This window comes from Mustela putorius, unplaced genomic scaffold (genome assembly GCF_011764305.1).
Source record: "Mustela putorius furo isolate JIRA1106 unplaced genomic scaffold, ASM1176430v1.1 tig00000580_pilon_pilon_pilon, whole genome shotgun sequence".
NCBI classification, from domain to species: Eukaryota; Metazoa; Chordata; class Mammalia; order Carnivora; family Mustelidae; genus Mustela; species Mustela putorius.
This window is the reverse complement of record NW_025421423.1, coordinates 3,092,328-3,119,514: the sequence shown is the minus strand read 5'-3', so window position 1 is coordinate 3,119,514 and position 27,187 is coordinate 3,092,328. Positions and strand designations below refer to the sequence as shown.

Below are 27,187 nucleotides of genomic sequence, written 5' to 3'. Positions count from 1 at the left end.
GCCACAGAAAATGTTCCATCCCACCTGACAGCCTTCCTCTAGGAACAGACCCTGGAAACCAGATGTGGTGCCATATGAGAACCAGGCCTCCTCTCCAAGTGTTAGAAAGCCAGAGCTCACCTCCTTATCAAACCAGTCTCGGTTTACAGATGGAGAAACGGAGGCTCCGAAGCATGGAGCTCCTGTCCTGGGGTAAGAGTGAAACTCAGGAGGCTAAACTGCCCAAAATGCCCACTGACTTCCTTCCCCCTCCCATTTTAAATGACCTAAACCTATCCTAGATGCCCCACCCCTGCCCATCACATCGGGAAGGACAAACATTTTATAGGCCAGTCAGTCACACCATTAACTTTTACAAGGTAGTGGGGGGAAAAAAAAACAAAAACAAAAACAAAAAAATATATATATATATATAAAATTTTTAAATTTTTTTAACTGGACTTGAAGATTTTTTTCAGTTAAAATGAGGCCCTGTAGACCCTCTGGGTCTGGATGATACGGAGCACCAGCAGCTTCTAGATTCCACTAGAAATCTCTCGGTGGGGCTTCAACAGAGCAAGCTAGCTTGCAGGTTTGCTTTCCCTTTCTTTCTTTCTTCTTTCCTTCCTTTCTTTCTTATTTTATTTATTTATCAGAGAGAGAGAGCAAGACCACAGACGGAGACCGAGAAGCAGGCTCCCCGCTTAGCAGAGAGCCGGATGTGGGGCTCGATCCCAGGACCCTGAGATCATGACCCGAGCCAAAGGCAGATGCCTTGCCTAACCAACCCAGGCATCCCATCAACAGAGCTTTCTTGTCACACGTGGGGGACTTACCCTGAGAGTGTAGCAAGAGCAAAGGGGGCCACACCACTCATGCCCCAGGCACAGAGGGGACAAGTGGGGCCCAACCTCTAAGTGCCCCTCCCTCTTCAATCATAGTGCCACTCCAACACACTCGGGGCATCTCCCCCTTTCCTCTTTCTTTCTGGAAAGATCCAAGCCTTCGGCTCAACTGCCCTGACCTTGCTGTAGGACCAGCAAAACCCAATAGTCACTATCTTCCCCAGCCAACTCTTCTAGGGCATTAGAGCTGACATCCAAAGGTAACTCTGTGGTCCAAGTCCAGTAGCTATGGTTGTAACAGCACATTTGGTCATAACCGCACACTTTATCTCATTCTGGTGTTCACAACACAAGCTGGGCCAAACTGTCCTTCCCTATGTTCTGATCCTCTTTTTCTGCCTCACATACAAGAAGAAAGTTTCACTGCTGTGCTGGGACCTGGGCATCTTGAGAAAATGAATCTGGGATCCTGCTCCACGGGGTTCACAGCTGCAGGGGAGATGCACGTCCAAGTATGAGTGATTGCCCTTGGCTTCCTGGAGGAGGGGGTTCCCAAGCTTGGTGGGCCCCAGTGTTCCAGGCAGGAAAAAGCCAGGGCAGGAGGACCAAGGGGAGGGTGTCACAGGGGATAGAAAGCACATCAAAGACAGAGGTGTGGCAGAACGAGGGGCACAATCTGTCTGGGGGAGTGTGAAGCTGCAGGGTCCTGAAATGTCCCACCCCGTGCATACTGGCCTTGTTCAAGCTGCCATGGCTCCAGCTGGGAGCATGAAAGCAGCCTCCAGGCTGGCCTCCTGGCTTGCACCTCTCCCTCTTTACTCCTTTCCCTTCCTGTCAGCCAGCCGGACCTCACCAAGTTCAGCGTCCGACCAGGTCGCACCCCAGTCCACTCACAGATGTCCAGGGCCTCTACTAACCTACAGAGTCATAGCCAAATTGATCAGCCTGGTACAGAGAACTTTTCAGTTTGACCCCAACCTGCTCCAGCCTCCCAATCTTCCCATCGTCCAGGATCCCAGGTCCCAGCCTCTCTGGGCTGCTCCACATTCCACAGCCGCACCCTGCTCTCCTGTTGCCATTCCTATGCACAGGCCGTGCCCTCTGCCTGGCATTCCCTCCTGTCTCCTCCCCTGCATTTGTCTTTTAAAGTCCTTCCCCTGGGCACCCTGTTTGGCTTTTGCAGGGCTCCCCACATTGATCTGGAAATTCTCTATCCAAACTCCTCTAGGCATCCTGCCCGTGCTTATTTAATGTTACCTTATTCTGTCTTGGAGCACGCTATGTCTCTCTCCCCAGGGAGACCCAGTGGGATGTATCTTCGTCTTCTCCGCCTCCCCAGCCCCAAGCACTGGGCACTAAGAACATGTATTCAGAATAGTCCCCACCCACACGGCCCTGCTGCTCCCACTGGGGAAGGCTGGTATTACGTGGACACCCTCCAGGTCAGCATCACACCTGTGGTCAAGGCCACCTGACTGCTTCCCAGGCAGAGTTGGGGGAGGGGACATATGAAAGGTGCCAGGGTGGGGGTGTCCAGGATGGGGCCAGTTCACAGATGGGAGTTTTGGGATATGCAGACTGGCTTCATGGGATGTTTTCTTTAAGGGCCTGAATGTGGTTCATTTCCTCCCAGCTCTGCCTTGGACCTTTCGGCAGAGTGGGACCTCAGGCCATCAAGCTGGCAAACTCACAGTGACAGCCTCTAGACAGTCCCCGATATCATACCTCCCCTTCATTGGCACTAAGAGCACTCTACTCTTAGAGCTGAGCCCAAGGCCTCTGAGACTAAAGACTACTTTTCCCAGGCTCCCTTGCAGGTCGGGTGAGTGACGACGTCACCAAGCCATGGTCAATAAGAAGGGTCCAGTGGAGAGTTCTAGTAACCTTCCTTAAAGGTTGGTTACATATGGTTTTTTCCTTTCCTTTTTCTCCCCTTTTCCTCTTGTCTGATGTCTCGTGTGCAGCTATGACGGCCACCACCCTGGACCACAAGGGTGAGGATGGTACCCCAGGGCTAGCCAGAGATGAGCTGGATGGAATCTGGGAGCCTGGGAAGCATGGGGAGCTGTGCTCCATACCAGCCCTAAAAGGCCCACTTCTGGACTCAAACTTGAGGGATGAATAAACCACTGCTCATGTCACATTATTTTCAGTCTCTTACACTTGTCACCAAGAGCATCCTGACTGACAACCTAGGTTCTCATCCCAGGGCTGTGAAGCCACAGACCATGCACTTGGTGTTCTCTGACTTCGGATTCTCCTCTCAAATGAAGTTCAAAAGCCTTTTTAGCATCAAGCCTCAGAATAAAGGTGTGAACTCCATACAGATGCAGCTTACTGCCTGTTAGTTTCATCATCATAAGGAGTAATTATTCATTTCCATTCAACTGAACAGACACTGAATGGTGGGGGCACTCAGAATATCGACATCTGATTGGGGAAGTTGTGTACTGCATAACTTCAATTACATTATATTACATTACATTTATGTGGACAATGTTTCCTGCAATGCACAACTTATACAACTGTCCCTGGCTGCGCTGTATTTGGTGGTACAGTGTGACTCCAAATTTAAGAGGCCTAGATTCTCGTCGGCAAAGTGTATATTCAGGTTCAAGAAACATTTATTAAGCTGCTACTGTGCGTCAGGCATTGGGCTAGGTGCTTTTCATACATCTGACCATCCTTCTATTTGTGTGTGTGTGTGTGTGTGTGTGTATAAACAAACATGAAAGCCTGTTATTCAGAACAGAGCTAAGTTGCAAACTAGGAGACCTACAGTCCAAATTGAATGCCCAAACTTGGGTTGGTTTGGCTGTGCATTTAAATGTGGCATCAACATTTTAAAAGAGGGAACTTGCATATAAAGCTTCACATGTCCAGGGGCTCCTGGCTGGTTCAGTCAGTTAAGCATCTGACTCTGGATTTTGGCTCAGCTCATGATCTCAGGGTCGTGAGATTGAGCCCTGCTGGAAGCCTGTGTAATGTTCTCTCCCTCCCTCTCCCCAATCCCTGCTGCTAAAAAAATTCAGATTCCAGTATCTCTCGAAAAATTAAATGATCTGGCAATAAAGGCCCCATAGGGCCTTCCATCCACCTTGGCAACAATGGGTGTGCCTAAAGAGCAAGTACCCTTCAGTCAAATACAAACTCTCCTGTTTGCCTCAGTCCCCGCCACTCCCTACTGTCGCCAACACAGAGGTCTAGAATCAGGTACCATTCATCATTGACTATGTTGTTGTTAGTGTTCTTCCTGGGAGGTTAAGTTGCCAGCAAAAACTTTCTTATGTCCACATCTCTTTTAAGAGTGGAAAAGTGAAAGATGAACCAGGATGGCCACGTTTCTCGAGAAACTGGCGCACCTTCCTTCCTTGGCTTATATTACCTTCCTAATGTGGGTGCTCGGATTGCTGCCTCTCAAGTGGAAAGTGTCCAGGAGACGGGGAGAGATGAGGAAGAGGCTAGGGGTGGGAAGAGGGGTTTAAACTTTATCTACAGGAGTGCCTGAGTGGCACAGTCCATTGGGTGTCCAACTCTTGGTTTCGGCATGGGTCATGATATCAGGATTTTGAGATTGAGCCCCACGTGGGCTCCAGGCTCTGCATGGACTCTGCTTGAAATTCTCTCTCATTCTCTGTCCTTCACCCCGCCCCCCCGCCAGCCGCTGTCTCTCTCAAATAAATAAAGTCTTAAAAAAAAACCCTTATTGACAGTGATTTTTTTTCTTTTTAAGGGTGATCTGAATAATAAAAAGTAAAATTTTTACTTTTGTTACATCTAGATGAAGGGAACATAGTATTGTCTGTACTCCATGTGTTTTGAATGTTTCCCATTGAAAACATCAAAATCAAAATGGAAATTGCTCAGTGTCCTCAGCGTGGGGCAGGTGCAGTGCTGTGAGTTAGAGGGGGACAGGACAAGGTTGGGCCTTGAAAAATGGGAGACTTTTTGAACTATATATAGGGTGAATGGCTCCAAGACCAAGAAGATCCCCCAGCAAAGAGACAGGGAGGAGAGGGGCGGAGGAGAAAGTAGGGCTCCTGGGGAGGCTGGAGAGTTTGCAGGGAGGTGGTCATGGACCAGAAGACAGAGGTTAGGGTGGGGACACACTAACACCTGGCCTCACTCACCCTCACCCTGCCAGGTCCATCCTTGGCTCTGTACATGGCCGGCAGTGTTTCTAAGGATGTGTGCCTATTTTTAGAGCAGAGATTTATTTCTTTCCATTTCAACTGTTTACTTCTGTCCCGGGCTTACAATTCTGCTGGTTTGTGTTGCAAGGGAGGACCACAGCTCTCTGGACCAAACTTGGCTGCTTCCTGCCTGGCCAAGAGCGTCTTCTGGCTCACAGGGTACCATCTGGGGAGCAGGGAGGATTTTAGGATTTTGTGGGGTCTGATGCGAAGCAAAGTCGTGCGACAGAAGTCCAGCGTTCTCTTCCTGGATCTGCGACGGACCTGCTGTGTGACCTTGAATAAGAACATTGCCCTCTCTGGGCTCCGGGGGGAGGGGATTGCTGTTGTTTTGATTTTTCTTCATTACAATGTCAATACTACGTCTGATATCATAGGGTTGGTATGAGGATTCAGTGATGTGCATAAAAGCATTGAGTGAGCGATGTGTGTCCAGGAGGGACCCCATAAATGAGAGCTTCTTTAGCTGCATTGTGTACATATATGCAGGGGGTGGGTGAGGGAGGGTTAGAAGGTTTTTAGGTGTCCTTTCAGTGCTGGGAGTCTACAGTTCCAGGTTTTCTCCTCTATTGTTTCTTCCTGTTGTTCATGGCCCCTTGTTCTCAGAACTCCTGATGCATTATGGATGAGGAAAAACAGGTCTGCCTAAGCCTCACCTCCCACCTACCAGCTGCACGATTCTGATTGTCTATTTCTTGTTTTTTGTTTTTTGTTTTTTGTTTTTTTTTAAGGATGTCTGGACCACAACCTTTAACGACCTATCTCATAGGATCCTTGTAGTGATCCTTATAGAGGTGATGCCCATACAACACTTAGCACAGTACCGGCCTGTAAGAAGCCCTCCACAGAAAAAAAGAGCTATAATAATTATTTGGGGCCCTGCAGGGAGACTGCTCCTTCCCACTGCTGTTTCTGAGGCTATAACGGGCCATAGCCTCCCAATCGCTGACTTCAAAACCAAACCACATAACCCGATTTCTTTATAAGGTTGGGATTATCTCTACCATCTTCCCTCCTGCTAATATTTTAATCCTTTTACTGAGACACTTTAGAAAAATTCTTCCTTTTCCCCAAAGCTTCATTATCAAGCAGTATTTACAAGGAAATTCTTGGTTTCTTTCTTTCTTTCTTTCTGCCTTCCTTCCTTCTTTCCTTCCTTCCTTTCTTTTTTAGAAGATTAGCATGGATGGTGAAACTCACCTAACAACTTCAAAGGAAATTGTATCAGGAAAGAACAACTTGCTGGTCATTCCCCATCCCAGGCCCTGGCAGGCCCCAGCCCACAGGTGCTCCCAGGAGGTGGTGATTAACAGCACAGGCTTGAGGGGCGAGGACTGGAGGCTGGAATCCCAGCACTGACTGTTACAGCCTGGGTAGGTTACGTCCTCTCTCCAAGCCTCAGATTCCCCATCTTTAAAATGGGTCCCCTGACCAAACCTGTCGGAAGATTAAATGAGATCATCCACACAAACTATGCCCATGGCACCACCAGTAAACGTTAACTACCTACTGATCCCCTAAGAACTAGCACACGGTACCCGGCACAAGTCACAGTATGACCGGTGGGTCTTTGATGTTTCTCTATGTTGTCCCCCCGGCCCCCGCACTGCCTGGTGCAAAGGCGAACTGAACCAAGGAGTTGGCTCGGTGTCACGGCGGCATCCACTTAACTCCAGAGAGACGAGAAAGGGCAGATCCTCTTGGGGAATCAGTCAACAGTGGATACTTTTAGCACAGGGAGCATTCCTCTCCCGCGGGAGTCCAAGGGCAACAATCTCATGATAAGCTCGAGTTTTTCCAGGCCACAGAGTGAGAGATAGAAAGTTTCAGGGACTTGTTTTTCCCCCTTGCTTTCTTTCTTTCCCTCTCTCTTTCTCTCTCTCTTTTTTTTTAAGTGCACAAGCTTGGAATCCTCTGCTGCAAACAAAGCCGCTTTCCAACTCCGGAGTACTCTACTCTGTCACGTGACCACGGGGCTTAACAGTTGCATCACTGAAACCCTAACCCCCTGAAGTGTCAGCTGAATTCAGGTAATCAGACTGCCGGGTGCTGCTCGTCAAACCGTAGCTGGTTAAAGCTGGAGGGGGTGTCAGAGGCATCCATGCTGACTGCTCCCCTTTTTCAGAGAGGGAAACCCAGCTCCAAAGAGGGAAGACACATGCCTGAGTTGGGAGAGGAGCCAGGACCGAGCACGGACTTGTGCCTTTCAGGATGCTTCCAGGAGGAAAGGAGGGTGATTTTGTATCCAGCACTCGCCCCTGCAAAAGCAGAGCACATCTGTGGCTCAAACGTTCTTTCTGAGACCCCCGTGGGGCTTCAGATTGGCTCTCAGAACCATATCCTGGCTCCTCACTGCCTAGGGTGGGGCCCTGGACAATTTACTTCACCTCTCAGTTTTTTCAACTGCAAAATGGGGCTGATAACAGCACCTGCATCACAGGATTATGGTGATGGTGGAATGTGTGAAGATTTTCAAGGTGCTTAGAACAGTGCCTGGGCATAAGAAGTGCCCTGTATGCCCCTGTTAAACAGAAAAGGAAGTAGAAGCTGTATAGAGTGTCCCAGACAGGGCAGAGGACCAGGGGCCTGATCTCGTTCTGCTGGGACCTGTGACCTAGAGCAATCTCCTTCTCCTCTCTTGGTCAGTTCCTGCTCTGAAAGTTGGGGGCATGGGCTCTCCTGATCCCCGTGCTCCTCCCGGATGGCTGGCACCAGACCTCTCCTGGTCTGCATACCTTTGGCCTCTTCCTGTGCTGGCCTCAGAACACGGGCCAAGGGCAGGTGAAACAGAGCTGGAATGTTTGTGCTCTCGGAAAGTAGGGAGCCCACTAGATCTTTTTGAAACTCACACACTGACTTGCAAATCAGGTAACGGAGACATCTCCATGAAGGGACCAATTGTGTGGCAGGAACAAAAAAAAACTCCACTGGTCTCTGTTATCTCCTATCTTCTCTCTGACTTCTCTTTCCTCGTTCTTGGACTTAGAGAGAAAGGGGTCTTTGAAAATGTCCATTCTGAAACCACAATGGTATGAGAATCACGGGTCTCGATTGCTCAACCCTTCTCCAAATCTGAAAGCACATTTATTTTCCTCCTTTTGGAGTGGAAGCTGAGAGAGCCCTTGGAGCCTGTCTGGAATCCGAGCCTCCACACCCTGGTCCTATGACGGGGGCAAGTTAGCTTTCTGGGCCCTAGGTTCTCTGTCCCTCCAGGGCACCCACCCTCCTGCTGATCTTCTGGGAGAAGGGTAGGGGTGCTGGCTGTGTGAGGGGGGATTTGCTACCGAGGCCAGAGACCTTGATTTACTGGGGGAGCCCTTTGCCAGGTTAGAGCTGAAACAGAGCTCCCAGCTGGGGGTCCGAGAGGCCTTAGGTAAGGGCTATACTCCCGTCCTGAGAAGGCTCTTCTACCTCCCCCTGTCCCCTTCAGGTCTGATGCTTGGCTTGGACCTTTGGCACCATCCCTGTGACTTGCAGACACAGCCTCATCTCACTCCAACCCCACCCGGAGCAAGAAGGCCAGAGACAGAAGGCTTTGCTCTTCATTGCGCTGGGGACAGCAAGTCTGCAATATGGTGGAAAGCTTGTGGGGAGGGGTGGGGCCCTTCCTTAGCTTCAGAAAGGAGCTCTCCCACCAACCAGCCAGGCCTTCCACCTCCCACCCATCTCACTGGCACCTCCTTTGGTCCATCTGTCCTCAAAGCTCCTGAAACCAGCAAGTCCACCAAGTCACTGCCCCTCAAAGATTCCTCGGGCCTACGGAGAAAAATCTAAACTCTCCAGTTCCACCCCATCCCCCCACCCCCACCACCTACCAACCCAAACCTCCTTCCAAGGTCATCTAACCCCCACAGAAACCGCACTGAGATTCTAATTACCACTGTCCCCAGTTGCCTTTTGTATGTGAGCTTTGCACGCGGCCTCCATTGGGCCTAGAATTCTTTGTTTTTATTCTTGACTCAGAAAAATCCCAGGGCCCAGGGCCCCAATCGCCTGCTCTGTGAAGCCTCCCACCAGGAAAAATCAGTCGTCTCCCTGAGCTCCCCGTCTGTGCCCACGGAGGACGCTGGTTATCACGCTTGCGCTCCTCCAGCCTGAGTGGACTGACACGGGATGGCAGGGTCCCCACCAGGCTCCCCTGTGGTGGCCCGCACAGGGCCTGGTACCTGGCAGGTCTCTATGCCATGTTTACTGAGCTGGCAAAAGTCGCTGCATCCCCTTTGGCTCTCACTTTTTAAAGCTGCTCGTTTGCGTAATTCTACGAGACAGTGGTCTGGGATTGAATTAGAACAGAATCATCTCACAGCAATAAAGCTGGAAGCCTGGTTATTCCTTGCCTATAGCGCTTGTTTTTCCCAAAGCCCAGGCTTCAGGGCAGCAGGAGTGCAGGGGAGGGAGGAGGAGATCCAGGGTTTGCGCACCAACACTGCTTTCCAAAGCCCTGGAGTGGCGTCATCAGAGGGTCCATCTCCTCGAGGCTGGGTAGGCGGATGTCATAATAGCAAGAGGCCTTTGTCATTCTACAGGGCCTAGGACCCAGGACCCTTAGACTGGGTATCTGGGTTTTCTAGAAAGAAGACCTTTATTTGAACCTGGAGATAAGGTCAGGTTAAAAGCACATGGCTGCTGAGCCCTGAAGGGACTATTCAACTCCATCATCTCATGGATGGGGGACACTGAGGCCTAGGGAAGGACAGTGACTGGCCCAAGGTCACATGAAGAGTAAGAGACAGGCCCAGGGTTGGCGCTGGGACAGCTAACCTCTAGTCCTGCATTTCTCCCTCTGCTCTGGCTGTGATCACTTGAAGGTTAGTGCAATGGTGGAGTGGTGTTCTTTTCTTCACGGATCACTGTTAAATCACAACTGAGCGATGACAGGTTTTCAAAGAAAGGTGTGAAATGCTCCATTTTTAACTAAAAATATACAAAATGGAAAATTCAGTTCCTTCAGTAATATTCATTATGTACTTTCTCCGGACTGAGCATGGACCTGGGGAGCTGAGTATAGATAGAGGAGGAAGGCCCCTGTCTAACAGGCCACCTGGGAATCCCTGTCTCTGCCCTGCTCATGGCTCCTTTGTGGTTGGTCAAACCACACACCGGACTGAGGAGCCTCCTGCCCCTTGAACCTGTGATCCTGATGGCAGAGGCCAATTCTGAGCATTAAACACGCTTCTTAGATGTGCCAACCGTGAAATGCAATGATAAAATTGTGTCCCACAAGGGAAAGAGACACTTGCAGTACTTCATTCTCCAGTTAATTCCTTCTACAACTCGGGGTCCCTGCGACCCTGCAGCAGCTAGCTGGAGAGAATGGTGGAAGTGGCTTTTGCAGACGTGCTGCAGTTCCAGGAAGGAAACAGCACCTTACGAGGCTGGTTCTCTAGAAGACTCTACTTGCTCTGAATCTGTGTCCAGCACCTGGTGCTATTTCTTCACTAGTGAGAATTCATGGATCCAGGAATCATGGGTAGAAATGGAAGATGGCCTCCTCACTGTGACCCCTAGTGACATGTTTGCTTCCTATCCCTGTGACCTTATGTTCTTCTGGCCTGGAGGTCTTAGTCCCAAAGGGAGGAATGCTTCCACCAGGAGACACAACATTAATTCCATTGGACTGGACATTGAGACTGCCACCCAGCCCTCAGGGCTCCTTATGTCACTGAGTCAATAGGCACAGAAGGAGTTTCTCTACTGATTAGGGTGCCTGATATGGAGTTGGGCCACTGCCCCATGACGGAAGTACGTAAGTGTTTGCCTGCATCCAGAGACTGCTGACGGGGCCTCTTACGAGCGCCATGTCCTATGACTAGAGTCAGTGGAAAACGACAACAGCCCAATCCAAGTAGGTTACCATGGGCCCAGACCCTTCAGGAATGAAGGTTTGAGTCATCCAACCAAGCAAAGGATCATGACCAATGAGGGGCTTGCTGAAGGCAAAGGGAATACAGAATGGGGCGTGGGAGAAGGTAGTTACAGCGGCAACAACCATGTGACCAGTTAGAGAAACAAGGACTATAATTGTCATGAGGGTTTCCTCCTCATTTTTTTTTTGAATGTGTGTGTGTGTGTGTGTGTGTTTGAGTGAAGCAAGTATCTTTGCTTTTTCCCCCTCTCTTACTCTCTTATCATGTAGCATAAGAGGTACTGATTTTATACCGTAGTACTTAGGCATTGTTAATTTCATACCATAGCCCTTAAGTATTATGGGATATCAGGGACAGGACCACTTAAGGACTTCACGTCCTCTTCTGGACTCTCCCTTCCTCTTACAACCTCGTTATTGTCTTTATAATGGGAGAAGTAAGGTTTTGGATGCGTATGGCTGCAAAGTGGGCAAAGAGTAGACTTGTGATGGTTAATTCTATGTGTCAACTGGACAGGGCAATGGGGTACCCAGATATTTGGTTAAACATTTTTCTGGGCATGCATGTAAGGATGTTTCTGGATGAGATTAACATCTGAACCTGAATAAAGCAGACTGCCTTCCCTAATGGGGGGAGGTACCCAATCAGAAGTTCTGAATAGAACAAAAATCTGGACCCTCCTGACCCTCAAAACTGCCTTGGTTTCCCTCCTCCCTGCAGACTCCAACTCAAACATCGGCTTTGCCTGGGATTTGCGCCTTCTGGTCTTCAGACTGAAACCACACCATCAGCTCTGCTGGTTCTCCAGGCCTTTGGACCCAGGCTGGACCCACATGGCCAGCCCTCTTGGATTTCCAGCTTGCTGACTGCATGTCTTGGGACCTGTCAGCCTCCATAATCATGTGAGCCAATTCCTTACAATACATCTCTTCCCTTTGTGAATAAACATATTCTACTGATTCTGTTGTTCTAGACAACCCTGACAAACACAACACACACACACACAGCCCTGCAAAAGGCAGTGTTATTCCAGGGTCATTGCTACAGAAGGAAACACACAGCCCTGCAAAGGGCAGTGTTATTCCAGGGTCATTGCCACAGAAGGAAACAGGAAAAAGTAGCTATGGGAAGTCTGCCCCTGTCCCTTCCCCAGGTGGTAATGATTGTGTCCCTGCATCTGTCATGACATGGTCCCCTTTCGTGCCTACTCACATCAGGGTCCAGCTCATCCAGTTCATTTTCCAGGGTCCTGAGCTCTTCCTCCGTGAGGGCTCCGAGGATTTCATCTTCATCCAGGTCCCGGTATTTCTCTAGCTCTCGTCTGTACGACATGGTAAGAGAATCTGTGCTTGTCTTCCGGCTTTCTGTGATCTATGACCTACCGGAAAGAGAAAAATCTTAGAAAGACCTTTCTTGGATTTTCTCTCTCAGAACAAATCAATGCTTGATGGGCACGTGGTGGCCCGGCACACTCTGTGAATGGTCAGGAACACTCTAAGTCAGATTAATTCTCCATGCAAGATGAGAGTCCTGATGGCATGTGACCCACTAAATTGTAATTGACGATATTGGCATGGCCATTAATTCCAAGGAAACGGGGAACTGTAAATGGTTTGTGAGTGCCTGAAAACTATTTATTCTTTAAGTAGTTCTGGCGTTTTTCTGTTCAAACGCCCTCCACCCTTCACCCCCTGCCCTGAGGGAAAACATGAATGGTGGAAGGTCTGCCAAAGCTGATTTTATAAGTGGAGGGGTGTCAGTTGAACACCTGCTTCCTGCAGGTCCTTCCCCTACAACATCTCGATCAAGCCTCGCAGAAAGCAGCCAGCGATAATCGCTAACATTTACCACCACATCCAAGCCCTGGGTTAGGCATATCACAAGGATTTTCTAATTTAACCTCTGAGGGAGGTATTTGTTGTCACCCTCATTTTATGGACATGGAGCTTAGGGAGGTTGAGTGACTCATGGGAATCATGCTTCCAGGAAGTTCTAGAACCACCATATGTATCCTGATCTGCCCTAAGCCCTCTGTCCTTCCCTGTTGGCTCAATGTGTCTGGTCATGGGACAAGCCCAGCTCACACATCACCTCCTCTGTGAAGCCTCTGTGTCCAGTCACTAAGCAAAGCTCACTCCGCCCCTCGCGCTGGGTCCACACTCTCCACTCAGCTCACATCCATGGCCTGTGGCGTTCCCCACTGCCAGGGTGCCAGTTTGCTGCATCCCCCTTCCCCCAGGGCCCAACCCTGGGGCCACACATGCAACAGGGTGCCTTTTACTGAAATGAACCTAATTGCAGTTCTACCTGCATCAGGCAACTCTGGGAATATACATATTCTGGCTTCCGGAAGTCCTGGGGGCTGGAACTTCATCTTCTCCTTTTGGAAAACATCAGCTTGCTGCGGAAGCTGCCGGCATCTTTGTGTTTGAGCCTGTTCCCCCTTAGCCCTCCTTTCTGAAGCTGACAGGCTATACAGGGAGCAGTAGCTCAGGACTTCCCTCAATGCTGTGGAATGGAATACACTCCTGTGTACAGCTGTTAGGGGTTGAATTGTGCCCCCCACCTCAAATTCATCTGTGGAAGTTCCAGCCCCCAGGACTTCCGGAAGCCAGCACCACACTGCAAGGAAGAATGTGACATTGTCTGGAAATAGAATCATTGCAGACCTAATTCGTTCAGTTTACACAAGGTTGTACTACAGCAGAGTGAGATCCCCATCCAAGGACTGGCAGCCTTGTAAAATGTGGAAATTTGGACAGACACACACTCGGGAACATTTGTGAGGCTGAAGAGACCAGGGTGATGCTTTCAACAGACTGAGGAACACTGCAGACTGTCAGCAAAGCACCAGAAGCAGAGGGAGAAGCCTGCAGCAGACCCCATGGCCCTTGGAAGGAACCAACCCTGCCGACACCTTGATCTTGGACTTTCAGCCTCCAGAACTTTGAGGCGATACACGTCTGTTGTTTAGGCCATGCTTTTTGTGGTACTTTGTTCCGGCAGCCCCAGCAAACGAATTCGATCAGTATCGCCTTCACCAGCAGTTTGTGTTTTTAGATCCCTACGCAAACACACACACGCACATGCACACACCCGCACACACACACACACACCCATGGCTCCTCTGTGACAGGACTGATGGGCTTTTCCAGCATAGAGAGAAAGAGAAAGGAAGGCTAGGAAAAGACAGTCAACTCCTCAATCAAAAAGCTGGAGAATAATTGTTAACTAAAAACAGTCCGTGCACTTAAAGTTCCCTAAGCCGACAGGAAAAGCCTCCATTTCGGAAAGTAGAGAGACGTGTTATTAATGTACGTCTGTGCGTGTGCCAGCATATTTGCAGGAGAAATACAGCAGGCCGGTCTGATAAGAGAGGACTTGCTTCCCAAACACAGAAAACCCCAGTGCCAGCCTTTTCTCTAAGAATGGCTCAGCTTGGTCTGACATCTTCCTTTGCCCAGACCCCAAGAATGTGATGTTCAGACCATAAATGGGTCCCCCTTGATTCCTTTCTTTTTATTTCCAAAGAAAGCACAAGCAGCTGACAATGCCTGGCATAGATGAAAACCAAAAACCAAAAACCAAAACCAAAACCAAAAAACAAAACCTTCTGTGAATGTGCGCAGAGAATACCCTAATTTGGCTTTTCTTGAGTGGAACCAGGAAAGCTTCTATAGCCAAGAGGGACACCAATGAAAGGTACAGAGGCTTCCAGAACTAACTCACAGAGCCACCTCTGAACTAGCTGCCAAACAGGACAGTAGGAAGAGCAGTTGCAAAGGCACGAGGAGAGAGACGTAGGTGGTGACTAGGGGGCCCTTGAAGGAGGGACAGGCAGGCCACCTCCAGACATGCCACCCTGAGGGGTGTAATCATGAACATTCCCGAAGAACTCCCCTGCTTAGTACACATAGGGAAGGGAAGTTAACATTCCTCTTAGACACTCTAAGGTACTGTTGAATTAAAAAAATCCTATTTCAGAGGTATTAAAGGCCCTTTCTTTCCCAGGAATGTTACAGAGCGACCGGACCTTCTGTTAAATAAGCTGAGAGGAGTGGAGGGCCCCTAAGGCCAGCTAGGAAGCTGTCAGCTTCAAGCCACACTCACCTACTTGGCTCCCAGAATGGGCTTCTTTAAAGCAAGATTCTCTTCCTGGGGTCAGTGACGTGGAGAGCTGGAGGTGGGGAGGGACAGGGTAGGAGGGAGGTGAAAACCACGTGTGCAGAGCCCATGGTAAGCTTGACATTAAAATGTGGCTTAGAGGGGGCGCCTGGGTGGCTCAGTGGGTTAAAGCCTCTGCCTTCGGCTCAGGTCATGATCCCAGGGTCCTGGGATCGAGCCCCACATTGGGCTCTCTGCTCAGCAGGGAGCCTGCTTCCTCCTCTCTCTCTGCCTGCCTCTCTGCCTACCTGTGATCTCTGATGTCAAATAAATAAATAAAATCTTTGAAAAAAAAACTTTTAAAAAAATGTGGCTTAGAAGAGATGATGTTTTATAGCTGGTAATAAAAGGCTTCCATTTCCTAATAAAAGAGGTGCCCCTGATGGACACAGAGCTGAGATTCAGAAGGCTCTGGTTAGAGTGCTGGTTGTGGTGGTGACTCCCTTGCTAAATGCCTCCCTTTCTCTGGGCCTCCATTTGCTCATCTGTAAAATGAGCGTAAGTGGACTGGGACATTCTGCTTGTAACCTGTGCCTCATGGAGCCCTTCAAAAACTAGGTGCCCCTCACATGAGTGGTCTTTGAACCGTGAGCAGGGAGACCTCAGGCTCCTTCAGGGCCCCTGCTAGGGGTTATGTAGGAAAGGTGGAGTGAGGGGGCTCACCTTGGTTTTGCCCAATGTGTTTATTTGGGGCTCCATACCAGATTTTCCTTGAAGAAAGGGGGGGTTCAGCTGCAGAAGTAGAAAGTTGCCAGTCATGCCGAACAGTGAGAGAGTATAATAGTGCTTGTTCCCCCCATAGTGTGTTGTGAAGGTTAAGTGACCTCAAGCAGATCAGGTACAAAGCCTGGGGCTGGTGTGTGGTCATCACAGCTCCACAAACGCTAGCCGTGACCATGAGGCTGCCGCCCCCTCCTGCTGCTGCTGCTGGGCTTGCCTTCCCATCCCCCTCCGCCTCCCCCAGGCCCTATCAGCAGACTGTAACTCCCCTCAGAGAAGGACTTATGTCTTATTTGTCTTCGTGTCCCCAGTGCCTAGCCCTGTGCCTGGCAAATGTATTAGTAGAGAATGAGCACATTCAGGTTTCAGTCTCTTCTGAAGGCAAGTCTCTTCTCCTCTTGCATCCTTTGGGTCTGAAAGAGCTGGGAACCCAAGGCGGGGACAGCAGCAGGAAGGGGGTGATGATGAAGTTTCCGGCATGGCCTACCTGAGGCGCCTCTCCTACCTGCTTTATAAATTGAGTTCTGAGTAAGAGTTGGTAAGAAAAACAAAAGAGCGGCTCAAGAAACACAAGACACACGGCAAAACTTGAGTTTTCCACAGCTAGAGTCTGTGTCACCCCAGCCAGTGTATTTGGCCACCTCCCTTCTCAGCAGCCGAAGCCTTAGACCACCGCTCCATGTGAAGATATAGAACTTACAGGCTGTGCCAGGAAATAAAACTAGGCAGGTTGAAGAGTAAAAATTAGTGGGTCAAGGGCTGAGGCCATCCATCAGCAAGCTTCAGAAGTGAAAGCTCTCGGAGTACCAAATGCACTTTTAAATCTTTCGTGGGGAGCGGGTCCAGTCACTTCTGCTAATGGCTTTTCCAGCATCCGGCCCCACGGGAAAACTCCGGAAGGAGGCACTGGAACAGCATCAGGATATATGGACTGCGTTTCCCTGAGGTCAGGAGGGGCTGAGTCACAAGTTCAAATGAGTATTTTCCAGGCGTGCCGTCTTCTTATCTCAGCACAGTGAACATCAAGATAATGGGTGAAGAAAGGCTGATTTACAAAGCTGATGCTTCATACTTGATCTTCTCGTGTCTTTGTCCTTCTCTCTCTCTTTTTTAAAGATTTTATTATTTATTTGAGAGAAACAGCATGAGAGGCGAGAGGGTCAGAGAGAGAAGCAGACTCCCGGCTGAGCCGGGAGCCTGAAATGGGCCTCGATCCCAGGACTCCAGGATCATGACCTGAGCCGAAGGCAGATGCTTAACTGAAGGACCAGGTGCCCCACGTCCTTCTCTTTTGGAAGACACTTTGGTCAAAGAGATTTTAGGCCTCATCACCGAAGCCTGTCCCTCTCTCTTCCCTTGGCTTCAGGGACACAAGAGTGCCTAAGATACCCTCTTGAGAGAGCTGTCTCCCCATGGCCCTCCTTCATGAGGTACCCCTAAGGGCAGCCATGCTTCACACCATGTGACACTTCCTCTCAGCTGATTGGACAAAGTGGGTGCCCGGCTCAAGGGCAACAGATTGCTCGGCTAGTCAATGTGCCATGAGGTGGCTTAGAGTTGGGTGAATGAGCTTTTATTTCTTGGCATCTGTATTAGTTCCTGGGATTGTCTTAACGAAGTACCACAAACTGACTGGCTTTAACAGCAGAAATGGTTGTCTCTCAGTCCTGACAGCTAGACCTTCAAAATTGAGGTGTTGGCAGTCTTGGCTCCTTCTGAAGGCTCTTTGGGAGAATCTGGTCCCCGTCTCTCCCCTTGCTCTGGGAGCCTCAGGCGTTCCTAGCTTTGAGCTGGCCGTCTCCCTGTTCTGGACGTGTTTGTGCCTACACATCCCCTTAATATAAGGATGCCAGCCATACTGGATTAGGGCCTGCCCTTGGGAGCTTATCTTAACTTGATAGTCTGCAAAGACCCTACTTCCAAATAAGGTCACAATCACAGGTATAAATGCTGGGGCGATACAATTCAACCCACAACAGCACTGAACAGGGCCTCCAGGAGAAAGGGAGGCAGGTGGCAGGGGAAGCTGGGGGTGAAGAGACCGCCATGAGCATGTGGAAGCTGAGGCCACGAGGGAAGAGACATCTAGGGGAGTAAAAGTCTTCAGAGGAGGGTGAAATCCTGGGATGAGAAGGAGATAGAGAACGTTGTGTCCCCAGAAGGGCCCTGCTCCTCCAGGTCTGGGTTGCTGAGGCTCATGCTGGATTCCCAGGAGAACCCCATCCTCCCACAGTCCTCGGGAGGCCCACCCTGTCTCCCACATGCTACCTTCCCCGCGCTCAGGCACCTTGAATGAACCCTGTTCCTTGTAGCCCACGAGAGCTCAGACTCTCTGGGTTTCCCTCCTTCCTTTCTGCCCTTCCTTCTCCGTCACCCCAATGACGCATTCATTCTCCTTGGCCCACGGGTCCCCTGGGCTCTGCCCTCTCCTCACATCTCACACTCCTCCTGGCGCTCCTCATCTTCCCCTGTGTGGATTCGGTTACCAGTGATAAGCTGATGACTCTCAGCCAGTCTCTCCAGCCCCGGCTCCTGCCAGGCACTCCTGGAGCCCCCCAGGTCCCACATACCCAACGCTGAATGTGGACCTGCCTGCCCACCCCCACCTTCTCCTCCTGGGTGACCACCGGAGCAGCCTCAGTCATCCCTGGGGCCAGCCTGCACGTCCCCTCCCCACTCCCCTCGCTCTGGTCAGTCCCCACGCCCGCCAGTCCCTCTCTCTTTCTTATTTTTTAAACATTACAGTGATTTTGAGATTGTGATAAAATGCATATAACAAAATTTACCATTTTTAAAGAAATATTTTATTTATTTACTTGACACAGAGAGAGAGATCACAAGTAGGCAGGGCGGCAGGCAGAGCGTGAGGGAAAGCAGGCTCCCCGCCAAGCAGAGAGCCTGATGCAGGGCTCGATCCCAGGACCCTGAGATCGTGACCTGAGCCGAAAGCAGAAACTTAACACCCCGAGCCACCCAGGAGCCCCTAAAATTTACCATTTTAACCTTTTTAAGTAATCCGCTGGGTGGCATGAAACACAGTCACGCTGTTGCGAAGCCATCGCTGCTGCCCATCTCCAGAACTTGCTCTGAAACTCGCCCCATTAAGCACTAACTCCCCATGCCGCCGCCCAGCCTCCCCAGCCCCTGGCAGCCACCACTCTCCTTCTGTCCCTGTGAATGTGACCACCCCAGGCACTTCATCTTCGTGGGATCCTACTGTATTTGTCCGTTTGGGACCAGAAGCCTAACTTTCTCCGGTCCTTTCTGTCTGTCCTTCCTCTCCCTTTCCATGAGGCTTGTCTTTTTAAAATCTATGTTATCACAACAGTCCCCCAACCTCTCCCTGCTTCATCCCTACTTTCCTGTCCACGCCCAACTCAGCCTCTAAATGATATTCATGCATGTCAGTTCTGATGCTGCTCCAAGCTGAAAGCCACCTTCAAAGGCCCCATCATGACAGACGGAGAGCAAACACGTCGGCCTGGGGTGGGAGGCCATTGGAGAGCTGATGGCTGCTGGGCCTCCCCAGCTTCTGATCCAGCCCAAGCTTCCCTTTCCGGCTGTGCTAGAACACTCGCCCCGGCCACCCCTGACATTTCAGTCTTCCCAGCTGTCCTCTTAGCCGGGAGGGTCCTCTCCCCAAGTCCATGCCCTCTGAAGACCTGCTAAGTCCTGGAGGCACAGTCTTTCCAGAGAGTGAAGCATCCTGACCTCCTTATTGGGGTGGCTGACCCACCCCCTGCACAGCCTCCTGGGGACTGGGGACAACTGTGTCCCCATGTCCCTCAGCACCCCATCCTCTCCCCCACTAGCTGGGCCCAGTGGGCAGCCCGGCTCTGATCAGCTCCACATCTCGGTGAGCAGCCAGGCCTGGCGCAGAGTGAGGGCCCGGTCACCGCAGCTCGGTCAGGGACATGGGCCCCGGGGAGCAGAGCAGACGACCGAATTCCAGCCTGGGCCAGTGACCCGCAAGGGGAGAAAGTCAACCAGCCCTGGGTGGGGGCTACCAGGTAGGGTGTGGAAGGAGCAAACAAGCAAGCAATGGAAGCTCTAGGCGGCTTAACCTCCTCAAGGTTTAGGCTTTGCAACAGGGTCATAGAATGTGATGCAAGAATCGTACCAATCAGCATGCAACGTGCAGAGACCTTTGCAGCCGATACACCTTGATCACTTCCAGGCCGCTGTTCCATGTTCCCGGCAGAGCGAGGGGCGAATGTGCCTTGGGGAGTGGTGTCCCTGTGGTGAGACCCAGCCGGGGAGCCAGACGAGAGGGCTGAGCTTCCCAGCCACTTGCTGGCCCATGTCCCCTGCCATCTTGCTTCCCCAGGGAGGCCTGGCCTGCTGCTTAACCCCCACTGGGCCGTGGGAGAACTCCCTCCTACCCCCACCCCGCCACGGGACTGACTGCCAAATGAACTGGGTCTGGGCCCAGTGCAAAGTAAGACCATAGGATGCTCTGTTCAAAATCAGAAAAAAGTGCCACTAAAGGTACCAAGATATAAAGTCTTACCTTCCTCTCATGGCCTCGCTCTTGCTGTGTCATAGTGTTTTCTTATTGTTTAATTTCTGGGTCACACAGGTGCCCATGGGCTGCGACACAAAACATGCATGCCAAATGCACTAGCAGCCACTCTCTCCACCCCCCCCCCCCCGGAGCCCACACACAGAAATGAGCCATCTGGGGGATCACGACCTCTGTGCTAGACTAGGGGGGACGAGAGGCAGCGTTGCCGGCAGAATGTACCAGAGATCCACAGAGGTAGCACAGGCAGGCTGGTGGGACCCGGGGGGAGGTGCCCAGGATGGGAGGCAGCTGGGGTCTAAGAGGCAGCAGGAGGTGGGGACTCGAGCGGGCCAAGCCACTAAGCCTGGGGCATGCTCTGTTAGCCATGGCACTTCACTTAAAAATACAAAGCCAAAGATAAAATTAAGAATTTCAGGAGATATCTACAGAGAATTCACTGAAGCCCAGTGTCCTTTGCAGGGTACAGTCTCTGCAACTATGTCACCTACAAGCCATCCCCAGTCTTCTCCCCAGGACACACATCCTGAAGGCCCAGACTCAGCTTTGTCTCCCCTCAGATGGTCCTTTTCCTTCCTCCCTAGTATCTTCCCACCCATGGTCCCTGCCTCTGCAGGAAGCAGTCCACTGGGCAATGGCAGAAGGAGCACTGGGATGGGAGTCAGGGGATCTGGTTACAAGTCCTGTTGGTTGAGGACTTGCTGTGCGATCTTGGGCAAGTTGCTGTACCTCTCTAGATCTCAGTTTTGACAACCCAATTCATTGGGTATTTACCGAGAACCTACTACATGCAGGGCAGGGTGGGCCTTTGTGGCACAGACAGAAATTAAGATATTTCCTGTTCCTTAGGATGCTTATAGTGAAGTTGGGAGGGTAACACTCACACAGAGATCCCCGGGGCCATGTCACATGCATGGTGCTATACAGACAGAATGAGATAAAGGATGATACAGTTCACATTGCTGGTTTCCTTCCCCTTGTCTCAGTCCCACAACGCTTGAGACCCAACAAGCCAACCCCATAAACATGAGATGGGTGGGGACATAGCTGAGTGGCCATGAGAAAGATTTAGGGGTTCTCAAGGGACGGTCAACCCAACATAAGTCAACAGTGTAAGGCACTGGCCCAAGGGTCATGATGGGATCTCCTCCGCATTCATTGGCTGAAGAAAGGCAATGGTGGTCTTGCTTATTAGCTTCATGCTGGGGCTCAGCTCTGGGCCCCCACCCTTCCCTTTCATTTGTGGGGGTGACTTTTTTCCCTTTTTAATAAGGCATTGGCTTTGTATGTAGTCAAGTGTGCCAGTCTTGACAGCACAGCTCCCTGAATTTCCCACGTCTTCACCTATGTAAACACCACTCAGAGGAAGACAGGGGTTATTTCCAGTCCACCAGAATGCTCTTGTACCTCCTCTCAGTCCATCTACCTCAAAGGTAATTGCTCTTCCGACTCTTAAAACCACAGGTGGGTTTTAGCTGTTTTGAACACTGCATAAATGAAAACACACAGAGGGAATGTTCTCACGTCTGGAGTCTTTCACGCACATCACAACTGTGGGATTCATCTGTGTTGTGTGTTAACAAGCGGTCATTCTTTTTCACTGATGTGTAGTATTCCGTCAAACAAATTACACCATAACTTAGTTACTCTACTGGTAATGAACTTTTAAGTTATTTCTAGTATTTGGTAACTATAAATAGGGCTACACATGCCTTCTGGTAGAAATAATCCCTTATTTCTCTTGGATACATCCCTGGAGTTGAATTACTCGCCTGGAGTAAGTGTACATTTAGTTTCAGTAGACACTGTCAAACAGTTTCCCAAAGCAATTTCCCAATTTTCCATTTCTACCAGTGGTGGATGAGAGTTCCAGTTGCTCTGTATCCTCATCACCTCTTCCTATGGTCCATACTTTTCATTTTAGTCTGAGCCATGATGCCGGGTGGCTGGTGGTATTTCATTGTGTGTTTCCCTGCTCTCTAGCGATGCTGAGTACAATTCGTACACCTGGTGGCCACGTGGGCGACCTCTTCTGTGAACTGAACCTTTGCTCATGAGCGGTGATGAGTCCAGAGAAAGGAAGCCAGGGTATCACAGGGAGGACAGTTGAAGGACCAGGAGAGACACGGCCACACTCTTCACGCCCGTAATGCGCTGCCTCTGGGAAGGAGGGACAGATGTGCTCTGGGACTCCCCAGCAGGCAGACGACCTAGATTACCACGGCATGGATTTAGGATCTGCACCAGGAACATTCTCTTTAAGAGTCTTTTCTCTTGGGCTGTTTGTTTTTATTTTCCCCCAGCTGATCTCATTCTCTTAGTCATACGGGAAAACACCTGCTGAAAAAGCAGGGAAGCTAAACACAGTGTTTGACCCTGTCTCTCTCTGCCGTTGCTACGAGCCCCATCCCAGGACACGTGGAGTCTCAGAGGTCCACACGTCCGTCAAAACTGTCCAGCAGGTTAAATTAGAAAGGCCATGTGCGTGTGGGTGCACGCGGCTGTGCATAGTTTCATTCTGCATTTCTTGAGGTCATCACAGTGTCTGAGTCACTGCACGAATCACTGTAAGCAACAGGGTTCCAGGAAAGGGCTCTGAAACCATCTCCTGACCCTGGCCGGCTGCAAACCGGGCCACAGCCTGTTCTGGGGCTCCTTTCCCCCACCTCTCGGCAGCTCCTCCAGCGGAAGCCCCTGTGAGCTCTCACCAGACCCAGCCTCTTCTGTGCCATCTCCCTCCCAGCTGCAAAGGGACATCTTAGTACAAGTGGGAGAGGGCGTCAGAGTTCGGCCAACAGGAGCATCATCTTTTTTTTTTTTAAAGGATTTTTTTTTTAATTTTTATTTATTTATTTGACAGAGAGAGATCACAAGTAGGCAGAGAGGTGGGCAGAAAGAGAGAGAGGAGGAAGCAGGCTCCCTGCTGAGCAGAGAGCCCGATGCGGGACTCGATCCCAGGACCCTGAGATCATGACCTGATCCGAAGGCAGCGGCTTAACCCACTGAGCCACCCAGGTGCCCCAGAAGCATCATCTAATGTACTCCTCTGTCCCCCAGACTGAAAGCTACTTGGGAGCAAACGTGTCCTCTCCCACAGTCCCCCACAAAGCCTGTGCCTCTCAGGTGCTGAGGGCAAGTTTGCTAAGTAAATGAATGAACGCCTTGCGTTGTTACTGGCTTTGACAGCCATATATCAAAAGCATTGGTAGAATAAAGGCTGGTTTGTAGAAAAGCCTGTGGACCTCACTCCTCTCCTTAGTTTCCATTTGACAAACACAGCTTGTCACCTTGCCTCACAGCAGGTGTTAACATAAGGTTTGGCTCCTGAAGCCAGTTTTTGTATTTTCGGGAAAAGCAATATAAAAACCAGCAAATGGCAAATGGGGGGGAAATATCGGCTGCTCATTGAACAAAGGGCTAATTTATTTAATAGACAGAGTGCTACCAAAAAACCAAAGCAAACCAAAGTGCCAACAACTAAATCAGCTCAACGAAAACGTAGAGAGAGGAAAGGAACAGGCAATTCACCTAAAAACACAAATGGCTAAAGAACCTAGAGGCAGATAACGGTGCTCACTCCTAACTACGGGAAGGTAAATTAAGAAATGAGCCATGGGTTCCATCCATCGCATTAACAAAACAGCGAAAGCCTGAGAATCCCCAGTGTTTGCGAGATGTGGGGGAGACAGCGCTGTCACAGGGAAGAGAAAATCCCATTGGTTTACTCCCTTTCAAGGCAAGTTAAGCCATATCTACCCAACTGCCCAGGCCCTTTGACTCAGCAATACTCCTGGGAATTCATCCTGCTCATTTACTCACTGGATTATACAAAGATACATGTATCAATCATCTGATTATTATCTGTATTAGCAAAAAACCGGGAACCACATAACAGTTCATTCACAGGGCCCTGGGTACATAGGTCTAGTGCAGACATAGGGCGAAGGCTATTAATCTCAGCCTTGGGGCTGTTCCTCCCAGCGTGTCACTGTACCTCATAATAACAAGTGCTATTCTGGACATCCTGCATCAGGGACACAGTGCTAAGCACTTTCTACAGATTATTTCAAGCAATCTTAATAACTAGGAAGTGGGTACTTTTTATTCCCATTTTATAGATGTAGAAACTGGACTGCAGCCATCTGACCGCATTAGCCCCCAAGGGGTGCCATAACCAGTTACCACAAACTGGATGGCTTAAATTTGGTCTGTTGCAACTCAGAATGTCAAAAATTGGGAACCAAGATATCAGCAGGGTTGGCTCCTTTTGGAGGCTCTGAGGAAGAATCCGTTGTCTCAAGCCTCTCTCCTAGCTCCTGGTGATGCTGGCGCCAGCTCTGTGGAATTTCTTGGCTCTTACCTGCATCACTGACTCTGTCATCGCAGGCCCTCCTTCATCGTGTGGGTCCCCTCCTCTTACAAAGACACCGGTCGCTGGATCTAGGGCCCACCCCAATCCACTAATACCTTGTCTTAACCAATGACATTGTGAGGACCCCATTTCCAAATAGGGTCACCTTCTGAGGTTCCGTGGACATGATTCTGGGGGGACACGATGTAACTTAATACAGTGACCAAGGTCACAAAGCTAGTAAGTACTCGAGCTGAAATTTGAATCCAGACAAGACTCCACCTGGCTGTGTGTGTCGTCACTACTTCACACTGTCTCCCCGTCAGAGCTCACGCTGTGGGATGCTAACCACATCACAGGCGTGGTCTTACACACTCACGTATAATAGCTCATTTAGTCCCCACAGCACCCCCGCTTTACAGATGGGGAAATAGGTTCCCACAACAACCCCATTTTATAAAAGGAGAAACTGAGGCATGGAGAGTTTAAAATCACCTGAATTTACATGGCTAGTAACAGGCAGACCTTTGATTTGAACCCAGGGAGCTGTCCTCAAAGTCCATGTTCTTAAGCCCGATGCTAAACTGTCTTCCAGGGGCGCCTGGGTGGCTCAGTCAGTTAGGTGTCTGCCTTCAGCTCAGGTCATGATCTCAGGGTCCTGGAATGGAGCCCCACATCAGGCTCCCAGCTCAGCAGGGTGTCTGCTTTTCCTTCTCCCTCTGTTTCTCCCCCTGCTCATGCTTGCTTTGTCTCTTTCCCTCTCTCTCTCAAATAAATAAATAAAATCTTGGGAAAAAAAGGAAGCAGCCTTCCACCTCGTGTTGCATTGTGATGTATGGTCTGGGAAGGAAGGCTCAGAAAACACCTGTCTCCCCTGAAAGACCAGTGTTCTTTTCATCAGACACCAACCATCCCCCAGTTCATCTTGTGTCCCTTTCTTCTTGGCCATCATGATTCATCCCAGAGCTGACTTGGGTGTCCAAAAACAGTTGCCATCTCAGCCAAGACGCTGGCCTAATTACCACCCCTTATTCTGCAGTGGACATTTTTAACCTGGGGTTTCGAGTGACCTTCAGGGGGACTTACCCACCCACTGTGGTGACATGTGGTGATGAACTGCCATGCACAAGAACATTCGTTTTTCTCCAGAAAAAAAGGTGAGAGCAAGGCCCTGAGCTCCCATCAGGTTCCCAGGATTTTAGAATCCTAATTTTCAAGCTTGCAGCCCTGTCTTTTTTAAAACATCTGTTCTTCCCAGTTACGTTGCCTGAGCAGGTTTATTTTAAGCGGTCTCAAAGCCTTTCAATGGTGTAAATGGAATGCAATAGAAAACCACAAACAAATGCATACAATGTTGTCTTTCTGTCTGACTTTTTATTTTTATTTTTTTATTTTTTTTTAAAGATTTTATTTATTTGTTAGACAGTAGATGGAGAGGCAGGCAGAGAGAGAGAGAGAGAGGGAAGCAGGCTCCCTGCCGAGCAGAGAGCCCCACGCAGGACTCGATCCCAGGACCCTGAGATCACGACCCGAGCTGAAGGCAGCAGCCCAACCCACTGAGCCACCCAGGCGCCCCTCTGTCTGACTTTTTAAAACGTCCTGGGTTTGCCAGGAGGACAGTCCCTCTTTAGGGCTCCCCCCACCCTTGTCTTCTGAGTGGTTCTGAGGGAGGCAGTCATGTCCCCATCGCAGCACTGGGAGCGCTCATCCTGGGCTCACAGATGCCTCACTTATAAGCAGCATGCCCTGAAAAGGCCACGAGACACAGGAGTCTGGGAAGAGGTTCTAGGCTGGCCAGGAAGTGGACAGTTGGGCTTGACAGTCCTGTCTGGGCCTAAATCTCTCCAGGTTGCAAAGGAGGAGGGAAGGTAGCATAATATGGAGATTACCCACTGCTGCTCAGCCTGACCCTTCCGGCAGCAGGTCGATTTTGGGGTCTTGCCCTCACCAGCGTGCTGTGGCCACATACATGCCTACCACAGGCCCTCCCCACCATCACTAGGGTCCCTGTTACCTGCCCATTCTGTCCTCCCAAACCCCCGCCTCCCCCACATGCCCCACCACCTCCAACCTATCCCATAAGCCTCCATATGTGTGCCCTGCACGTGCTCCCTTAAAAACAAAACCAACCAACCCATCAAACAAAAGCAAAAACCAAGTAAGAGCTCTGGATTTTGAGTCAGGGCTTAAATGAACTCATTTGTAGATTTTAATAAAAAATGATATCTTAATGCAAGGGCCAAGGGCAACAGTGGAGATAACCAGCCCTCCCCTCGGTGCTCAAAGTATGGGAGTCTGTGCATGTGGGCCGAGCATAGCAATAGGAGGTGTTCATTAGCGCTTATCATTAAGCCTATTACTTAATAAAATGATTAAAGCTTTTTAGACACGAGGAACTTATTAGAAATTCAGAATCTCAGAACCTGTCCCAGGTCTACTGAGCCAGAGTCTGTATTTTAATAAGATCCCAAATGATTCAAATGTTAGAGAAACCCTAGAACAGGACGCAAGCCCTCTCACTTCTCAAGCCTCCCAAACCATGGAAA

The 27,187-nt window shown here is 50.1% G+C and overlaps 1 protein-coding gene across 1 annotated transcript in view; it reads right to left on the bottom strand.

The window, feature by feature from the left end:
- The window catches only part of TMOD1 (tropomodulin 1), an 83,684-nt gene that overhangs the window by 50,962 nt on the left and 5,535 nt on the right, over window positions 1-27,187 (bottom strand). Inside the window, exon 2 of the mRNA XM_045081609.1 lies at window positions 12,097-12,262. Within this exon, the coding sequence (XP_044937544.1) occupies window positions 12,097-12,216 (120 nt within the window). The 5' untranslated portion in view covers window positions 12,217-12,262. The remainder of the gene's footprint in view (window positions 1-12,096; window positions 12,263-27,187) is intronic.